The 15950-nt window shown below is 60.0% G+C and overlaps 6 protein-coding genes across 8 annotated transcripts; all 6 read left to right on the forward strand.

Moving 5' to 3' along the window:
* Positions 1 to 78: 78 nt before the first annotated feature.
* Positions 79 to 1737, forward strand: ABB37_07834 (hypothetical protein; the record flags this gene model as incomplete). Its single annotated transcript, XM_015806617.1, has 1 exon — positions 79 to 1737. The coding sequence occupies exon 1, from the start codon at positions 457 to 459 to the stop codon at positions 1735 to 1737; it is 1281 nt and encodes a 426-aa protein (XP_015654981.1). The 5' UTR covers positions 79 to 456.
* Positions 1738 to 2399: 662 nt separating this feature from the next.
* Positions 2400 to 8389, forward strand: ABB37_07835 (hypothetical protein). The gene has a single exon (XM_015806618.1). It carries the CDS (start codon positions 2572 to 2574, stop codon positions 8236 to 8238), a length of 5667 nt encoding a protein of 1888 aa, XP_015654982.1. The 5' UTR covers positions 2400 to 2571; the 3' UTR covers positions 8239 to 8389.
* A 403-nt stretch (positions 8390 to 8792) lies between these two features.
* ABB37_07836 (putative N-acetyltransferase subunit ARD1) lies at positions 8793 to 9709 on the forward strand (the record flags this gene model as incomplete). Of its 2 annotated transcripts, none has more annotated exons than XM_015806619.1 (1): positions 8793 to 9709. In XM_015806619.1, exon 1 carries the CDS (start codon positions 8897 to 8899, stop codon positions 9707 to 9709), a length of 813 nt encoding a protein of 270 aa, XP_015654983.1. In that variant the 5' UTR covers positions 8793 to 8896. The 2 variants fall into 2 exon arrangements, with proteins under 2 accessions (XP_015654983.1, XP_015654984.1); XM_015806620.1 differs by having other exon boundaries at positions 8804 to 9709.
* Positions 9710 to 10721: 1012 nt separating this feature from the next.
* Positions 10722 to 12347, forward strand: ABB37_07837 (hypothetical protein; the record flags this gene model as incomplete). The annotated part of the gene is made up of 1 exon (XM_015806621.1): positions 10722 to 12347. One exon carries the CDS (start codon positions 10722 to 10724, stop codon positions 12345 to 12347), a length of 1626 nt encoding a protein of 541 aa, XP_015654985.1.
* A 705-nt stretch (positions 12348 to 13052) lies between these two features.
* ABB37_07838 (hypothetical protein) lies at positions 13053 to 14223 on the forward strand (the record flags this gene model as incomplete). 2 transcript variants are annotated; one of them, XM_015806622.1, is made up of 1 exon in its annotated part: positions 13053 to 14223. In XM_015806622.1, the coding sequence occupies exon 1, from the start codon at positions 13294 to 13296 to the stop codon at positions 14221 to 14223; it is 930 nt and encodes a 309-aa protein (XP_015654986.1). In that variant the 5' UTR covers positions 13053 to 13293. The 2 variants fall into 2 exon arrangements, with proteins under 2 accessions (XP_015654986.1, XP_015654987.1); XM_015806623.1 differs by having other exon boundaries at positions 13163 to 14223.
* Positions 14224 to 14796: 573 nt separating this feature from the next.
* ABB37_07839 (hypothetical protein) lies at positions 14797 to 15916 on the forward strand (the record flags this gene model as incomplete). The annotated part of the gene is made up of 1 exon (XM_015806624.1): positions 14797 to 15916. The coding sequence occupies exon 1, from the start codon at positions 14951 to 14953 to the stop codon at positions 15914 to 15916; it is 966 nt and encodes a 321-aa protein (XP_015654988.1). The 5' UTR covers positions 14797 to 14950.
* Positions 15917 to 15950: the final 34 nt, after the last annotated feature.

A 15950-nucleotide genomic window follows, 5' to 3' on the forward strand; every position in this document is an offset into this window, starting at 1 on the left:
ACTTTCAGCTCCATGCGTCTCTTTACATCGTTTGCTTTTTCCTCTTTTCCGCCTTCTTCTTTCGCTTTCCTTCGGGCCAGGTGCGCGCCTTCGCTTTCGTCTGAGGAGCATTGGTCCTTTTCTTTCGGCTCAAAATCTTTGAATCGTGAAGAAAAGCTCTCCAGTTCGTGTTGCACGCAGCCCCGTCGCGGTTCTCAGCTCAGAGGACCACGCGGCGCAACTCGTGTGTGGAACAATCCTCCCCAACATGACTTTGTTGTCGCCGAAGCGTTCGTAAGCAGCGTCGTCTATCGCAGTGTCTTTTTGCTGTTGTCTCCGTGCTCCGTTGATGCTAGCTCACTGCAAGAGCCAAGGGAAAAAAGAAGGCACCTCCTCTATTAACTTTTTCAAATAATAATAATTATCGATAGCAAACATCAATCATTGCATTTTTTGTTTTCCAAAACTAATACGACGATGCCAGAGAACCGCGTGACACGTGCGAGGCGTCGTGCCGACATCGCAGCACAATTACTGATGGGCGGGGTGGAGCGCAACCCGGGCCCCCGCCGCAACAATGGGCGACGTTACACCAACACAGCGTCTACCGATTATGACTACGACGCGTACACGGACGATCTCGACTACGCAAGCGGAGCATCGGATGGTCACGTACTGGGTACCCATCTGTGGCGGATGGTGGCGCGAACACCGGCGGCGATCCCACAGGAGTCCTCCCGAAGCAGCACAGGCCACCGTCGCCAGGGTAAGAACAAAAGCGCACGATACAGAGAATCCGCCCTACGTCGCGGCCCGCGTGCGGAGCTGCGCGAGATGGAGCTCACCGACGACGGCCGTCCAGCATGGCGCACGTGCGCGCAGCGTCAAGCGGAGATGTTCTCGGAAATGACGGAGTACACCCGGTACGATCGAGATGATGTGAACTTCGAGGTGTGGGTGGCGGAGCTCTTCGCGGACTTCATGACGGCGAGTGAGGCGGAGATGCGACACATTTCGCTCATGAAGGAGGAGTTGGTCGTGTGGACGCTGCGCGCGGTACTCATGGCGGATGCGTATGACCTTTCGATGTCCCACATCTCTTTCTGCCCGGTAGGCGGCTGCCGCGAGTTTCGCGAGACCGTGGAGTTGATGGACCAGCACGTGCTTGAGCAGCACCCGTCGTCGAAGCGCGCGAAGCAGCTCTGCAGGGAAGGCTATAGTGACAGCTACTACGATGTGGCGAGGGCCACCTACACTCCGCAGCCAGCGCAGACCTCCTCGAGAGCACCTCCGGTGAAAGAAACAGCGAGTAGTGCGGCGAGTTCTGCGGCACCAGCGCCGCCATCTTTTAGCAGCGCACACCCTGACCCCGTATCAATGGCACAACAGCAACAGAGTTTTGACGCCTTGACGGAGCAGCTGCGCAATCAGCTTTTTCTGATTGACCGGCACCAACTGACCGTAAAGGAGTTGTACAAGGCGGAGAATACGACGTCTCTCGCTTTGCAGTCCCTGGCGAAGCTGCGTGAGTTGTCTGACATGCACGAGTACGTGGTGAAGCAGCTGAACGAGCTCATTTACGAAAAGTCACTCGCGCTATTCGCGCACAAACCGAGGTCAACAGTGGCGCAGGTATTGACCCAGGTGAAGCGCGTTATCGAAGAGCAGCAGCGAATACTGGATCAAATGACGGTGGCACTGGCCTCTCGACGACTTCAACAATGCAACCGCGCTGGACTCACGCAGATGTATTCGTAGGACGAACTTCAAGTGACGCACGTACCCACGAACACTGTAAGAAGAAAAACAAATCCACGCACGTCGAGCACGCGAGTTGCCCGGCGGTGAGACGTGTGCTGTGCGCGACGGAGCTGGGAAAAAGGCTTTTCTCCTTTGTTTACAACGCGGAAAGAAGCGTCTTTTTTTAAATCTCTGTATTTGCTGCGAAGCAAATGAGGTCCATCAAAGTTGACTTCCGCTGGCACGGCGTCAAGACCCAAGAGACAAATGCTGCATAAGTCGCAGGCGTGCTGTCCCGTTACGGTGTGAATGGTGGTGGTTGCGAGCCGCTGCTGGTGTGCTAGGGAGGGAGAGAGAGCCATGAACGAACGAAAGAAAGCGTCACCGAGGTTAGTCCACGTGTGAGTTTAACGCTGTCGTGGCCGTGGGGAGTGCTCTCCGGCCAAGCACGTTTGAGGCCGTGCGTCTCGACGTGAGAATTCAAAGAAAAGGAAGTATATCTTCATAGACACAGCGCAGAGGGCACCGCGGGTTCATGCACAAATGAAGCCGCCCACAATCTGAACCGATCTTCTAAAAAGAAAGGCACGTGCGTATGCGTGCTGTTCCCCTCTCGAACTCGTTCTGCCTCTCCTACTTTATTTCTTCTTTACAATAAACATCGTGTTTCAAACAACTGCAGAGCCTTTTGTAGGTGCAGGGGCGACCATGGCTTACCTTACCCTTCAATTTCTTAGAGCCACTACTTAGTTCATTCTACACGTTGTTTGTTTTCTTCTTTCATCCCCGCTTCCGTGGTGCATTCCCGTAGTGTATATCCCTCGTTTTCCGCTGCCTCTTTGTGGAGCAATCATGTTCGAGGGCTGCCTGGAGCTCTGTCTCACCTTTATCGGTGTGCAGCCCGTGCACCGCGGCTGCTCCTCCGCCGAGCTCAGCGAGTTCATCTGCGAGGATGTACTGCCCTATCAAGGCTGGGCCGCTAACGCCACGCTGCGCAGCACCATCGTGCGACTTCTGCTGACCACCAAAGCCAGCGAGTTCACCTTGTACACGCTGCCCGCCATCACGACGCGGAGCGCAGCGGGGCAGCGCGCTGCTTCTTCAGGTTCCCGAGGCGGACGTGGTGGTGGTGGTGGTCGGGCGAAGAAGGCGGCACCGGTGGTGGGCACCTCTGACCCGTTCGAAGCAGCCGTTACACATACGCCGTTGACCGCTGAGGCAGCGGTGGTGCAGCTCGATGCAGGGCGTGTGGCCTGGAGTACATCGAAGGGGCAGAGCTGCGACGTAGGTGCGGAAGGTGCAACGCAGGGTGGCGCCTCGCTTCCCTCAACTCCCCCGTCAAAAGACGAGCCGGGGATTCTCTTTTATCTTGTGCCGTCGCGTGAGCTGCGGGAGCGCGTCCTCGGCTTCGCGATTCGCAACGAGAAGCAGGAAATGGTCTCGCAGTTTATCGCGGAGAACGCGATGCAGGGCTGGGAGCGGCTGCCCAACTCGGCCGATTTCAAAGCACGCTACAAGAGTCACTTGCTGGGCGGTGGCCTGAAGTGGCTGCGGCGGGTCCACAAAATCACGCTTCTGTACCTCTACCGCAAAACCACACATGAGGTGCTGTACCGGTTCTTTCCTCACTTTGCTCTGCCCTTGACAGAGCGAGAAAAGGCAGAGCAGCCGCAGTGGATGACGGAGGCCGGCGCAACGTCGACGCAGGCGCTTTGCCGCAGCGCTGCTCCTGCTACTGCCACGAGCGCCGAGCCGCACGACGAGGTGTACCACCACCCAACTTCGGTCGTGCAGAGCCGCCTGTGCCGCCGGTGCAACCCGCTGGATCACTACTTCGCCCGCAAACGCCGCGACGATGTGTCGTTCCCGCGCGTCGTGTTCGATCTGCAGCTTGTCCGCCAGCTCGTCCAGCAGTCGCCGGAGCGGCGGTTGCTGATGCAGGACGCCGTGCACGCGATTTTAACCGCGCACGACCTGCACGACACCCGCTGGGAGGACTTCTCCAAGACGGAGCGAATGCACCTGCGCCGGTTATTGGACTGCGCCGGCCTGCGAATTGTGGTGGCCGTCTTGTCACTGCGTGGGCACGACCGCGAGCTGCGGTTGGTGATTCCCGCAGAGGATGTAGTCTCAGACGTAGGGGCGGTGCCGCTCGGCGGTTCCTCCTCCTCCGCAGGGCAGAAGCGCCAGCGCAGTGACAGCGATAATGATACAGAGCAGAAGGGCGGGCCGCACAGTGGCGACGACAGCGACGTGGGCGATCTGGCGGATTCTTTTGAGCATGACGGTCTGGTGATGCGTACCGATAGAGGGGTGCGCCGTGCTACCCTGAGCGGAGGCGTGGAGAATGAAGACGACGGCAGCGACAGCGACGGCGAAAACGAAGAAGCGGTGAAGGAGGAACAGCAACTACCGCCGCCGCCGCCGTCGCCATCCGCCATGGTGCGGCCCACCACTCGTCATAGACTCGCCGAAGCAGCTGCCGTGCTACGCGTCGATCCTGGCCAAACCGTGGAGCTGCAGGCTGCCCACGAAGCAGAGCGTCGCCCCCTCGCACTGACGTCCCTCTTTCCTCGCATGCGCTTCCAAATGCCGGATAAGCTGCGCAGGAAGATTCTGGGCGGCTTCATGGAAAAGTACGTGAAGCTGCGCGGCACGTTGGAGACGCAGTATTTGCTGATGAAGTACTCCAAGTCGTTTATGCTCGTCTACGCGCCGCGCGTGCCAACGCCCGCCGCAGCGATGACCGCCGTAAAAACGGAAGACCCGTTCGCCGCGGAGGACGCCAAGCGTGCCCCCCACTCGTCCCCTCAGCAGCGGCTGGGCGTTGCGACGGACGGCCCAGCGGCGACCACCGCGACCCCCCCCGCACTCGTCTTCCACTTTGAGCACAACGACCCCCGACTGCCGAAAGGTGTGACAGCGTATTCGGTGAACACGGTGCTGGAGGTGCTGCTGCAGGCGGCCCCGCACCACGCCGCGTCCCTCCCTCGACTCACCAAGGCCATCGATATTACCACCCTGCAGCGCCGCGTGCTGCCGCTGCTGCGACAGCTGGAGTACGTCTACACGACCGGGTTCTCGCAGCGGGGAAAGAAACGAGTCGGCATGGTGGTGCTGCGTGCTCCACAGGACGACACCGGCGCCGCGGGCGATGAAGTGCACGTCCTTGACGATGCGGCGAAGCGGGCGGTGCTGGACGCAGAGGCGGCGCTTTCAAGCGGTGCGCTGTCCGCTGCCCGTCCGCCCCCGCCGCTACGGGGAAAGGCGATTCCCTCTGCGCTGGTGCTGGACGCGGTGCCGGCCATGTCGGACGGTGTCGCCCACTCAACCACCGCCGAGGGCCTGCTACGCGCGCACCCGAATGCTGCGAAGGCGGTGAGTCGAGTTATGGCGATGCGCAACGGCTACGCTCGCAGCGCACTGCAGCGGGTGTCGCGGCTGCATTTGGAGTTGTGGGCACAGCACTGCCTGTACTCGAGTGACGCTGCTTTTGAGACAGGGGTGCGGGTGTGTGAGATGTTCGACCGCATGGCTCTCAGCACCTATTGCATCGTTGTGGGCCTTCCTCAAGGGGATGTGGCTGGTGTGCTGGATCTTGGGGGCGTCGGGGCGGATGCTCAAGACGAGGAGGGCAGCGGCAACAAAAACAGTGGCTTTTCCTCCTCCTATGCGTGGTCTACGCCCATCAAGTCGTTGCCGCCGAGTCTGTACGGGTGGTGTGTGCAACAGGGGCTGCAGATGCTCTGCATGTGTCTCACAGAGCTCCAAGACCGGCAGCTGGTACGCAGCACCGACCAATTCCAGCACCTCCTGCTGCCTGACCTGCGAGATGAGGTGTGCTACGCGCTCTGCCCATCCGTCAGCGTGGAAAGCTGCACCTACAGTTTTGCCACTGCACCCCCTTCTGCCTCGTCGTCCTTGTACGCGTGTATGCGCTACTGGCTGCCCGTGTGGAACACGGTTCGATGTCCACAGCAGGGATTGGAGGCGGAGCTGCTGTCGGCAGAGCCGAATCCGTCTGTTCCCCAAGTCGTGGCGCTCTGCAAGGTGATGCGACGAGAGCCTGGAGTGATGGCCGCGCAGCTTTATCAGAACTGTGGGGTACCGCGTGGTCTGCGCAACACCCACCGCCTGGGTGAGATGCACAGCGCAGAGAGAGGGACGGTGGTGGGACGCGACAACCGTCGCCGCATCACCTTCGCAACGTACGCCTCTCCATCGTCGTCGCTGTCGTCCATGCGGCTTCGTGGGCAACAGGGCAACCGCCGCCGCAGCAACGATGCGGCTGAGTTTGCGGCGACCTCGCTGAAACGGCAGCTGACCGTCACGACGGCGCACCACGGGCCGTCCCTGCACAAGGCAGCGCGTACGGAGGTCAGCGGGGCCACCGTCGCCGACGCCCTCGAGTGCGCCTTCCACCACTTCGCTCCCCTCAAGCGAGTGGAGGAGGTGGTGCGACTCGTGCTGCGCGGCCGCGGCCAGCACCTCAGTCAGCACCCCCTCTTCTCCGTCCCTCCCGTGCTGCCAGCGGTGCTGCGGCCCGGCGCCGACCTCACCCACGCCCTCGCCGGGTTTTCGTGGGCAGGCAACGTCTACCGCACGGAGTTCAACGTCTCCAACACCGGCCAGGGCGGGGCTTCGTACAATCGCACGTTGAGCCTCTCCACGCTGCACATGGGGGGCCTGGGGGAGACACTGCGCGTCATTCGGCAAGGACAGGCCGCCGGTCGCCCACCGCACCGACCGCCGGGTGGCAACTTCTCCTCAACCGAGTCGTTGAGAGAGGAGGTAGAGAGCGTCTACGCCCCACGCGCGGCGCTGCCCTCCACCACTACTGCCTCTCCGCTTCTTCATGCGCAGTCCGCCGCCGCCGCAGAGGCACGCACGGACAATTCTGTGAGCTTCCCGTCTGCCTCGCCTGCGTTGGAGGCTTCGAGTGCAGAGACGGCGCAGCAGCACGCACGGCTGGCCGCCGAGTTCGAGGTGGTGACAGACATCCTGCGCATGGTCTTGTTTTCCGACCAGGCCCACTACCGCGCCTCCATCGCCCGTGCGCTCCTGTCCGACCTCAACGCCCAGGCCCTCGTCACACGGGCGCGCCTGCTGCTGCAGAAGATGCCCGTCTTTTGCCGCTCCCGGCGACACAACTTCCGCGTACCGCTGCTCTCGCTCGTGTACAGTCCGTATGTGCTGCCGCCGAGTGCGCTGCGGGGCGGGCCGCGGCCGTGCGCGAACATCTCCATCTTGCACCACTGGACACACGCCTTGGACGACATGGGAACAGCCTGCTCGAGTGGGGTGGAGCGCTTGCGTATGGTTGGGAAGCACACAGCTTTGCAAGCCCTTCTGCGCGTCGATGCCGGTCAGGCCCTCAACAGCAATACTTTCAGCTGCGTGGACGTGACGGTCTTTCCTGCGCCGCTTCAACTCGTTCACCAGCCGACGATGGAGCTTGCCCGACTGAGCATGGCGCCGAATGCGGTGCGCGACTACATGACGAAGCTGCCGCTGCCGCGCCTTACGTGGCCGCAGACGGCGGTGGAGTGTGAGCGAAGAGGACAGCCGGCGCGGGACCGCACCGATGCGGACGAAGGCGAGGAGGGCGATGAGGAGGGCAACAACAGCGGCAACACAGCCAGTGGAGAAGCGGGGGTTGCGGTGCCCACCGTAGGAAGGAGGCGAACCAGAAGACGCCGCCACCACAAGCGCGTACGTACGTCTTCGTCGTCTGCCGCCGCCACTGTCGCGGAAGGAACGAGGTCAGATGCGAGCGAGTCGGACTCGGAAGATGAGCGCGCGGTGCTGCGGGGGGAGGCGGAGGCAACGCGGCAGCTCTACCCCGCCCGCAGCGTGCGCAACCTTGGGGATCCGGCCTACCTCCGCGACCTGCCCATCGATGGACCGCCGACGCCGTCGGAACAGCGGGCAGTAGAGCGCTGTCGCGAGGCGCTCGCAGCGGGTCGGTGTGCTGCGCTGAGCACCGACGTTGCATTCTCACCCTACCACGTCCCCTATCCGAGCATCTTCCACCACGTCGACGGCAGCTTCCATCAGTACATGTGGCAGCTCGTCGTGCACGCGGTGTATCGCTTTGTGCTGCGCGTGCCCGGGATTACGCACGCCGACCTCGAGAGCCGGCTCATGGCGAGCGGTGTGCTCAGTCAGCGTGCGGTGCGGGCGGTGCTGCGATTTCTGTTGGACCGGCAGCTGCTGGCGTGTAAAGAGGAGGAGCTGAGTCAGGATCGGTGGGTAGCGGGCGGTGGGGTGCTGGGGGCTGCGCCGCGCGTGCGTGGGCCCTTTCACGGCTCCACAGCCGCCCCGAGGGACAGTAAGGAGGGGGCTGCACGTACAGTGGCGACGGATGCAGCCGCCTCCTTCCCACCGCTACCACTCACGCCTTCCAGCGAGGTGGATGCAATGAAGTTCCAAGAGGGCGGCTTTAATCGGCGCTGCTGCTACACCGCCATCGTACCGCTGGAGGCACTGCAGTTTTCTCTATCGGCTGCCACGTGGTGAGTGTGTGTGTGTGTGTGCAAAGGCTCATTGACGAGCATATTCATGCACGGCTGCATTCAGTCAGCAGAACTATTCTCCGTTCTTTTCTGTTTCGCTGTCGAGTAGCGGTCACGCACGTGAATAGAAGCATCATCACTGCTTTTGTATTTTTACTGTTTTTTTTTATAGACAAGCCGTGCAGCATAGAAGCTCGACACGAAGAAGTGCCCCTAGTAATACGAGACAAGCTCGCATGCTACTCTGCTCTGACAAGTGATGTGTCCATGATTGCTGCTGCTGCTCTTCACAAACACAGTACCAGCGGTGATGTGCATCTAGGTGTGCTGACAGTCCCGCAGTGCACTTCTTTTTTTTTGTCGCGCCCGTCGTAGTGATCTGAGGAGCTTTGACAGCGGTCTCCTTCGTCTTCTCACCGTCGTCAACGCTGCCTTCTCAGCGCAGCTCAACAGTCATCGGTTTCCTTTTTCTCTCCCAATCGCCTCTCCTACTGCGTTTTCCGATGCGCTGCGCATGCGGTGTCACCGCGATTCTCGCGACTTTTTCTTCCCCAATCGAGGTTCATCAAAGAAAGGCCTTCACGCCCACACCGAGCGAATTAGTTTAACCTTTTTCTTTCTTTTCGTATTATCTCCCTTCACGCTCTTACGCAGTCGACCCCATGCAGCTCCGGCGCGCTACGATGGAGGACATGTACGAGATGCAGCACAACAACCTGCGCTGCCTTCCAGAGAACTACAACCTCCGCTATTACTACTATCACCTGCTGTCGTGGCCACAGCTGCTGTACGTGCAGCAGGACTACAACCGCAATACGGTTGGCTACGTGCTGGGGAAGATGGATGATGAGGAGGAGAAGGATAAGAAGCACGGCCACATTACCTCGCTGGCGGTGCTGCGGTCGCACCGCAAGCTGGGCATTGCGTCGCGTGTGATGCGTGCGACCATGAAGGAGATGGACACCGAGTATAATGCCCATTACTGCTCCCTGCACGTGCGCAAGACCAACGACGCGGCGCTCCACCTGTATCAAGACACGCTTGGATTCCGGTGTGCGGGGGTGGAGGAGAAGTACTACGTGGACGAGGAGGACGCCTACCACATGAAGAAGTTCTTTCATCAGCCGAACCCCGGCATGTACGTGGACGACGTGAAGCGCCTCATCCACAAAACCATCCCTGGAGAGGCAAACGTAAACGCCGGTGGCGCCGCCGATGCCGGTGCGTCATCGTCGTCGGGCAACGTGCGCGGTGGAGAGAAGGGAAACACCAAAAAGACCGGCGGCGGCGCCGCATCGGGCGACGCCTCAGCAAAGGAGCGGGAGGCGGCGATGGCGGCGCTGCTGGAGATGGACGAGGGCGGTGCGAGCCGCGGAGGCAAAGGCAAGGGCGGCGGCAACAGCGGTGCCGGCAACAAGAACAAGGCTGCGTCTGGCGGGAAGAAGAATGGTGGTGGCGGCGGTAAATCAAAGTGATGCGGCGTTGGTTGCGTCTTATGCGGTGCGTGATCAGCTGGATGCCTTCTCTTGTATGGGAGAGGTGAAGTTGCTCTTGCTCGTATTGGCCGGTTTGATGGCTGTCGAGGGGGCGGGGCTGCCCGCTACTCATTTTGGCGTTAACAGTGTTTTTTTAAAGTACTTCCAATACGGTTTTTTGTGTTTAAAAAAATAGTGCCGTCACATCGCATTTTCGTACGCACACGGCGCATGGTAGAAGGCGTAAGAAAGGAAAATAATCTCCCAAAATGAAAGGCGGCATCACCGGCCAATAGAAGCTATTCAACGGAAAAGGTGTTGTTCTGCTGAAAAACAAGACAAAGGCGCGGTGGGCTGCGCAGCCCACACAAGCCGTGATGGCGCGCATGCGGCGTACGTACTGGCGTGCTGACTTCCCTCACCTATGTGCCCATGTCTGACAACAACGAAAAAAGGTAAAGTAATAGCTTGCTTGCTTTCCCGTCGTGGTCGACGGCGTTGCTCGCGTGCTGCACCACGTACTTTCCCTCTCTTCTCTCTCCGCTGCTGCCGTTTTTCTTTATCTCCCGTGTTCATCACGATCGCACGTGGCGTTGGGCGGTGCGCGGTCGGATTACGTGGCCGGCCTGACGACGACAGGAAATCGATCATCACAGAAAAACAAAGTAAAAAAACTAATATAGAAGTGGATTTTGTCTCCTGCACCAAAACACGAAGGGGCAGCACGGTTCACCTGGCTGCTGTCGTCATTCTTCGCTCGACAAGAAGAAAGACAAAAGAAGAAAGAGAACAACACGCAGCGCATCACAAGGTCGACGCCTCTTTGGTCTCTTTATCCTTTCATTGACCACGTCTGGAATGATCAAGCGCGCGCTAACGGAAGACAGGTAACAAGCGACGCAGCAGCCACACAGTTCCGCCGCACGTACTTTGAAAAGGGAAAAGATTGTGTCTCACAACATTTCTATTTCTTCTATTTCAGTAATTTCAGCCCTTTCTCCGATTCATTAGCATGTTCGAACCGCTGCGCGAAATCCTGCCGGAGGACCCGCAGGCACTCATCGACGATGCACGCCTTTTAGGCGAGAAGGCGGGGCGGCTCTACGGCAGTCGCAGTGCCGCCACCTACGCCGCATTGGGCGGGGCGACGTACCGCCCGCTGCAGTGCGTCAATGAAGGCGTTGTCGCGTGGGATAATGACGCATCGGCCGACTTGAGCACCGGCAGCAGCTCGACACCCGCCTCCTCTTCTCTCCATCGAAGCAGCGACGGAAGCAGCAGCGGCAGCATCCGATCCTCCTGGATCTCCAAGGCGCTGTCGCTGCTGGGATCTGCCCGTTACAATTCGCGATGCCGCTCACATCGGGCCCATCCGCCGCAGCGACGTCGGCGACCACCCACCGGGCTTTACGCGGTGCAGGAGGTGCTCTCTGCGATGCCCCACATCGTCCCGCACCTTCTTCATTGCGCTTTAAAAGTGGCCGCGTTTGTCTTCCCGAGCGTGCGCACGCTCTGCCCGTCGGCGCTGCCCGACACGTGGTGTCTGCTCGACGCCCGACAGTCCTGCCGAGGCGGGCCGGAGCGGGTAACGGCGCTGAGCTTCCATCCTTTGTATTTGTGGCTGGCGGTGGCAGTCGACGAAGGCGCGGCGGACGGGTCTGCGCGTGTAGTGCTGTACGACGTTGCAGAAGAGAAGGTTGCGTGTGTGCTGTCGCACGCGTTTCAGAAGGATGTGAACTGGCTGCACTGGAAGCCGTACGCGACAGATGTGCTTGCCGTGGGCTGCCGCGGCGGGGTGCTGCTGTGGAGTCTCGCTGCCGCTACCGCCACCGGGGCGGAAAGCGGATGGCCGGGCCACGCAGGGCGAAGCTTTGGTGCGTCCTCGCAGCTCGACAGCTCTGCCCGCGCTCTCTTTTATCGAACGTGTGACGGCTTCACGGTGACTTCCGCTGCCTTCTCCCACCGCGACGGCAGCATGCTGGCGTGTGCGAGTCTGTCAGACACCCGACTGCACCTCCTCAACGTGCGGCAGCCGCCGTTCTCGCCGCTTGCCTGCGCTGCCGTGGTGGTGCCCTCGGTGGACGGCGGCCTCTACGAAGTGTTGTTTGACGATGATGATTTATTCATGATCTGCGTGGTGTGCGAGCACCCCTCCCTCGCACTGGTCCGCTGTGCCGCCCTCTCGAGCACCGCGTCGGCGGCATCGGCTGGTGTGCTGCAGACGACCGTCGTGCCAATTCCTGCGCCGGTGCACTGCATGGCCCGCGCCTCCGGTCTCGGGCCGTCGCTCTTCTTCCTGGCCACGAAAGGTTTAGAGGGCGTGCTGCTGGCCCGCATTAATCCTGTTATCGGTGTGGAGGTGGTGGCGATGATTTCAACTGGACTGTACCGCGGTGTGGGCGGCCGCGTGACGCGCGTTGCGTGCAGTCGCCGTCGGCTGTGGATGCACACGGAAACGAATCACCTCGTTGTGTGCCGCTACGGCCAACACGGCGGCAACGTGACGCTGCTGCCGGTGGGCGTGGCCACCATGGAGGCGGTGGCGCTCGTGAACGTGGAGGGGTGCGCGACGGGGTCGTTGGTGGCGGTGCTGGAGCAGGATGGCACTATTACCATGATCCCCTCCTACCATTCGTGATGGCGTTCAGCGTGCGGTAGCGACGAGGCGCTTTGCGTACTTCAGAGAGTTTTATTATTATCAGTGTGTGTGGAGTGCGACTGGAGTTGCCGGGTGCACTAAATTTCATGCGCGGTGGTTTTTTGTTTTGCTGTTGTTGCAGTGGTGCGGCCTGTTTGAGTTGTTGGTTGACGGATGCGGCCGCAGTGACAGCGGTCACACACAAGCAGGAAAAGGAGGCGGGTGGCCGGCTGTCCCTCTTGGGCCTTTCTTAAAAAAAAAAACCCCTTTCTCTTCGTATAAGCACAACCTCGGCAGCACGCGCACAGTGGGGGGACGCGTAAGCATCGTGTACTACCTTCAAGGCAGCCATAGAGGCGTCACAGCGTAATCGAAAATAATAGAGAAGACAAAAGGAAAAGCCACTCGTTGAATTCATCGTCTCCTACGAACAGGTAAGGGACCCGCTCCGACGTAACTGGAGCGCTGGTGTGCTTATTAATGACTTACCAACTGGAAAAGAAAAAACAGTACTGCCTCCCACCGTCCTCGGCGATGAGAAGAGGCGTGTCTCGGCGTCATTGCACGGAGGCGGGCACATCGTTTGGTGCCCAAAACTTCCCACGTGTGCTGACAAAAAGGCAAGCTGTGCCTTCCTCTTTCCGTCCTCTGCGCTTCCACCCGCACGAATTCATCGCCCCCTCTTCTTCGTCATCCTTCGTTGAAAGCGCCTGCACACCCTCGCTGCGTTGCGTGACCGCTTTTTTTTCTTCTCTCTTTTTTTTAACGTGCGGCTGCACGCGTTCTGGCACGCAAACGTTCAAACCGCACCGGACAGAAGCGATCACGGAGCTCTGCAGCTCACGTCTACGCGAGTACTAACAAGGGAGGACGAGCTTGTGCCTCTGCATCCATCGCACATCACTGCTCAACTTCCTCCTCCACTTACAGGGAATTTACAGCGCAAATGTCAAGCACGCTAGACAGCATCACCGCGGCTACGAAGCTGCGGCGGGCCGAGTTCGAGGTGCAACGTGAGTTGGAGTCGAAGCGAGAGGAGTACAACCGCCGCATGGCACAGGTGAGGGAGAGCGAGGCGCAGCTTGCCGTGGACCGTACGGAGCTGCAGGACACCCTCGTGCAGTACTACAAGTTTATTCAAGAAAACGAAATCAAGCGCAATCGAGCCATGAAGAAAGTTGCCAGCGAGGAGAAGCAGCGCAAGGAGCGTGAGGAGTACATTGCGCTGCTCTCAAAGCGACTGGGGGAGCTAGAGACGAAGCGAGACGACATGAAGGCGCACTACGAATGTGTGGTGAAGTACCAAAACTTCATGGAGGAGGTGCTCGCTCGCAACGACGGCGATGAATACCAGGAGCCGCGCGACATCATCAAGCGATGGATGACGCTGAAGGACAACACCACGGTGCTCCAGACACGCAAGACGCAGCTCGAGGAGGACCTCCTCCGCACGCGCAGCTCGCTCAACCTAGCCCGTCAGCGCCGCAGCACGGAGAACATCGCCTTGCAAAATCGATTGAATGAGATGCAGATGACGTTCGAAACACTGCAGAAGTCCATCAAGGCGAAGCAAGATGAGTTGGAGCGCAAGATCAAGCAGAAGAGCTCGACGACGCGCACCGTGAGTCACGTCACCATGGCCACTACGAACCTATACGACCGCTGCGTGACGTGGACACGCGAGTACTCGGGCCGCGGCAAGGTAGAAACACCGCAGAATAACGTGCTGCATCAATTGCACGTCATTTGCGACTGCTTGGAGGACTTCCAGACAATCATCCAGCAGCACCAGGAGCTGCAGCGAGCCACGGCAGCGGCGGCTGCGCCTGCCGGCGGACAGCAGGCCGCACTCAAAGCAGGTGAGGCTGTTGAGTAGGCTACTTCTTTTGCTATTATTTCTATTTCCAATTCTCGTACCTCCCTTTGCTGCGGCTGGTGTTTTTCCTGTTGTGTACGTGCCATTGGGGAGATGTACGTGTACTGTGCGTGCTCTTTGCTCCAACCTGCCGCCTCACCGTGACGGCGCCAACAACTATGTACAATAGATTTTTTATCCGTCGTTGATGCGACGTGAGTCTCTGACTGCCAAAAAGATGAAGAAAGGAGAAAAGAGCAACGAAGCATCAGTCCGTGGGCTGAGGATAATCTACTTGTATTCTCTTTCAAAGATGAAAGAAAAAATAATAACGGTCACGCGGATTGTAGATTTTGTTTTGAAGTCGAGGTTTTTGATGGGTTCCACATGGTGCTTTCCTACTGCTAAAAGGACACATGTTCTTCTCTTCCTTGTAGCGGCAGTTCTACTGGGGAAATGACGTTGTATTCGCAAACACCTGCATCACCGTCGTGTTCACTGTGCTCTTCTTTCTCTCTCCCTACTTTGTACTGTCCACGTGGACGGCGCGTCGACACTTTCTTCAACAACCTCTCTTCACCTGTTGTTGTGGTTAGACATGTCTTTTCAGCCGATCTGTGGCCTCTGCCTCAGCGACTGCGACCGGCGAGGCAGCGTTACCTCATGCTCACACTTCCTGTGCTCGCGGTGCCTGTCTCGCCTGCCCACGGCGGCACCGTGTCCGCTGTGCCGGCGGCCCTGTCGGACGATGGTGCTCGACCAACCCGAGGTGCAGCCGCTGCTGCAGAGCGGCACCGCGTCGCTGGAGCAGGCGTCTCGCGTGGTCGGCACGCAGCTGCGCCACTATCAGCAGATCAACCGCCGCATGCGGCAGGCGCTGGAGATGCTGCACGGCCAATTCCAGGCACTTCGCCGTCAGCGCGACCAGGAAGTGGCGGAGCGCACGGTCGAGGCGCGGAAGATGCGCGCGCTGGAGGGCGAGTGCCAGCGACTGCGGGCGCATCTGACGCGTGCGGCATCGCCGGAGAAGCTGCGGCCGTCGCACCCGTCTCGATCGCCTTCGGTCGCCTCCTCTGCCCACTCGCACGGCCATCGGCACGGCGCACCGCATCGCGCCTACGCCGGCACGCCTCCGCTGTCCTCCTCGTCACCCAGTGCGTTGGTGCACGCTGCGGGGGGAGTACCGCGTGGCAGTCATGGACATGCGATGGAGGGAGCCACGGCAACGAACACTTCTGGGCTCGCAGCTGCTGCCGCCGCACCGCCGCCTGCTCCGCTGGGGTGGTCCGCCAGCTCCAACATTGCGAAGCGCCAACACGTCGATCCGAGCGACTCGATGGTGCTGTCGTCGCGTGGTGGCGGTGATCGCGATCGCAGAGCAGCCGATGCAGCACCGACACTGCAGCCGTCCTCCTTTGACAGAAACACGTCTTCTACAACGTCCAACAGTTATAACATCATGTTTACCCCACGCTCGCAGGCAATCGCCTCGCTCCACCCGCCGCTGTCGTCGCGGGGCGCGGGCGGCAGGCTTCCAGAAGACAGCACCGTGCCGCCCTTGAACGACTTCCGCCTCAACACCCCGCTTGCCGCCGCTCTGCAGCAGCGACACACCCTCTCGTCTCCTTCCCCCGCCAGTGCCACACCGGTTCTGATGAAACCTTCGTCGAGGCCGCTGCAGAAGTTGTTTGCCTTGCGTGGAGCGGCACCGTAGCGTCGCGGTGTGCGATCGCTGGAAGCTGTTGGTG

The sequence above is a fragment of the Leptomonas pyrrhocoris genome, assembly GCF_001293395.1.
Source record: "Leptomonas pyrrhocoris isolate H10 chromosome Unknown, whole genome shotgun sequence".
NCBI lineage: Eukaryota > Euglenozoa > Kinetoplastea > Trypanosomatida > Trypanosomatidae > Leptomonas > Leptomonas pyrrhocoris.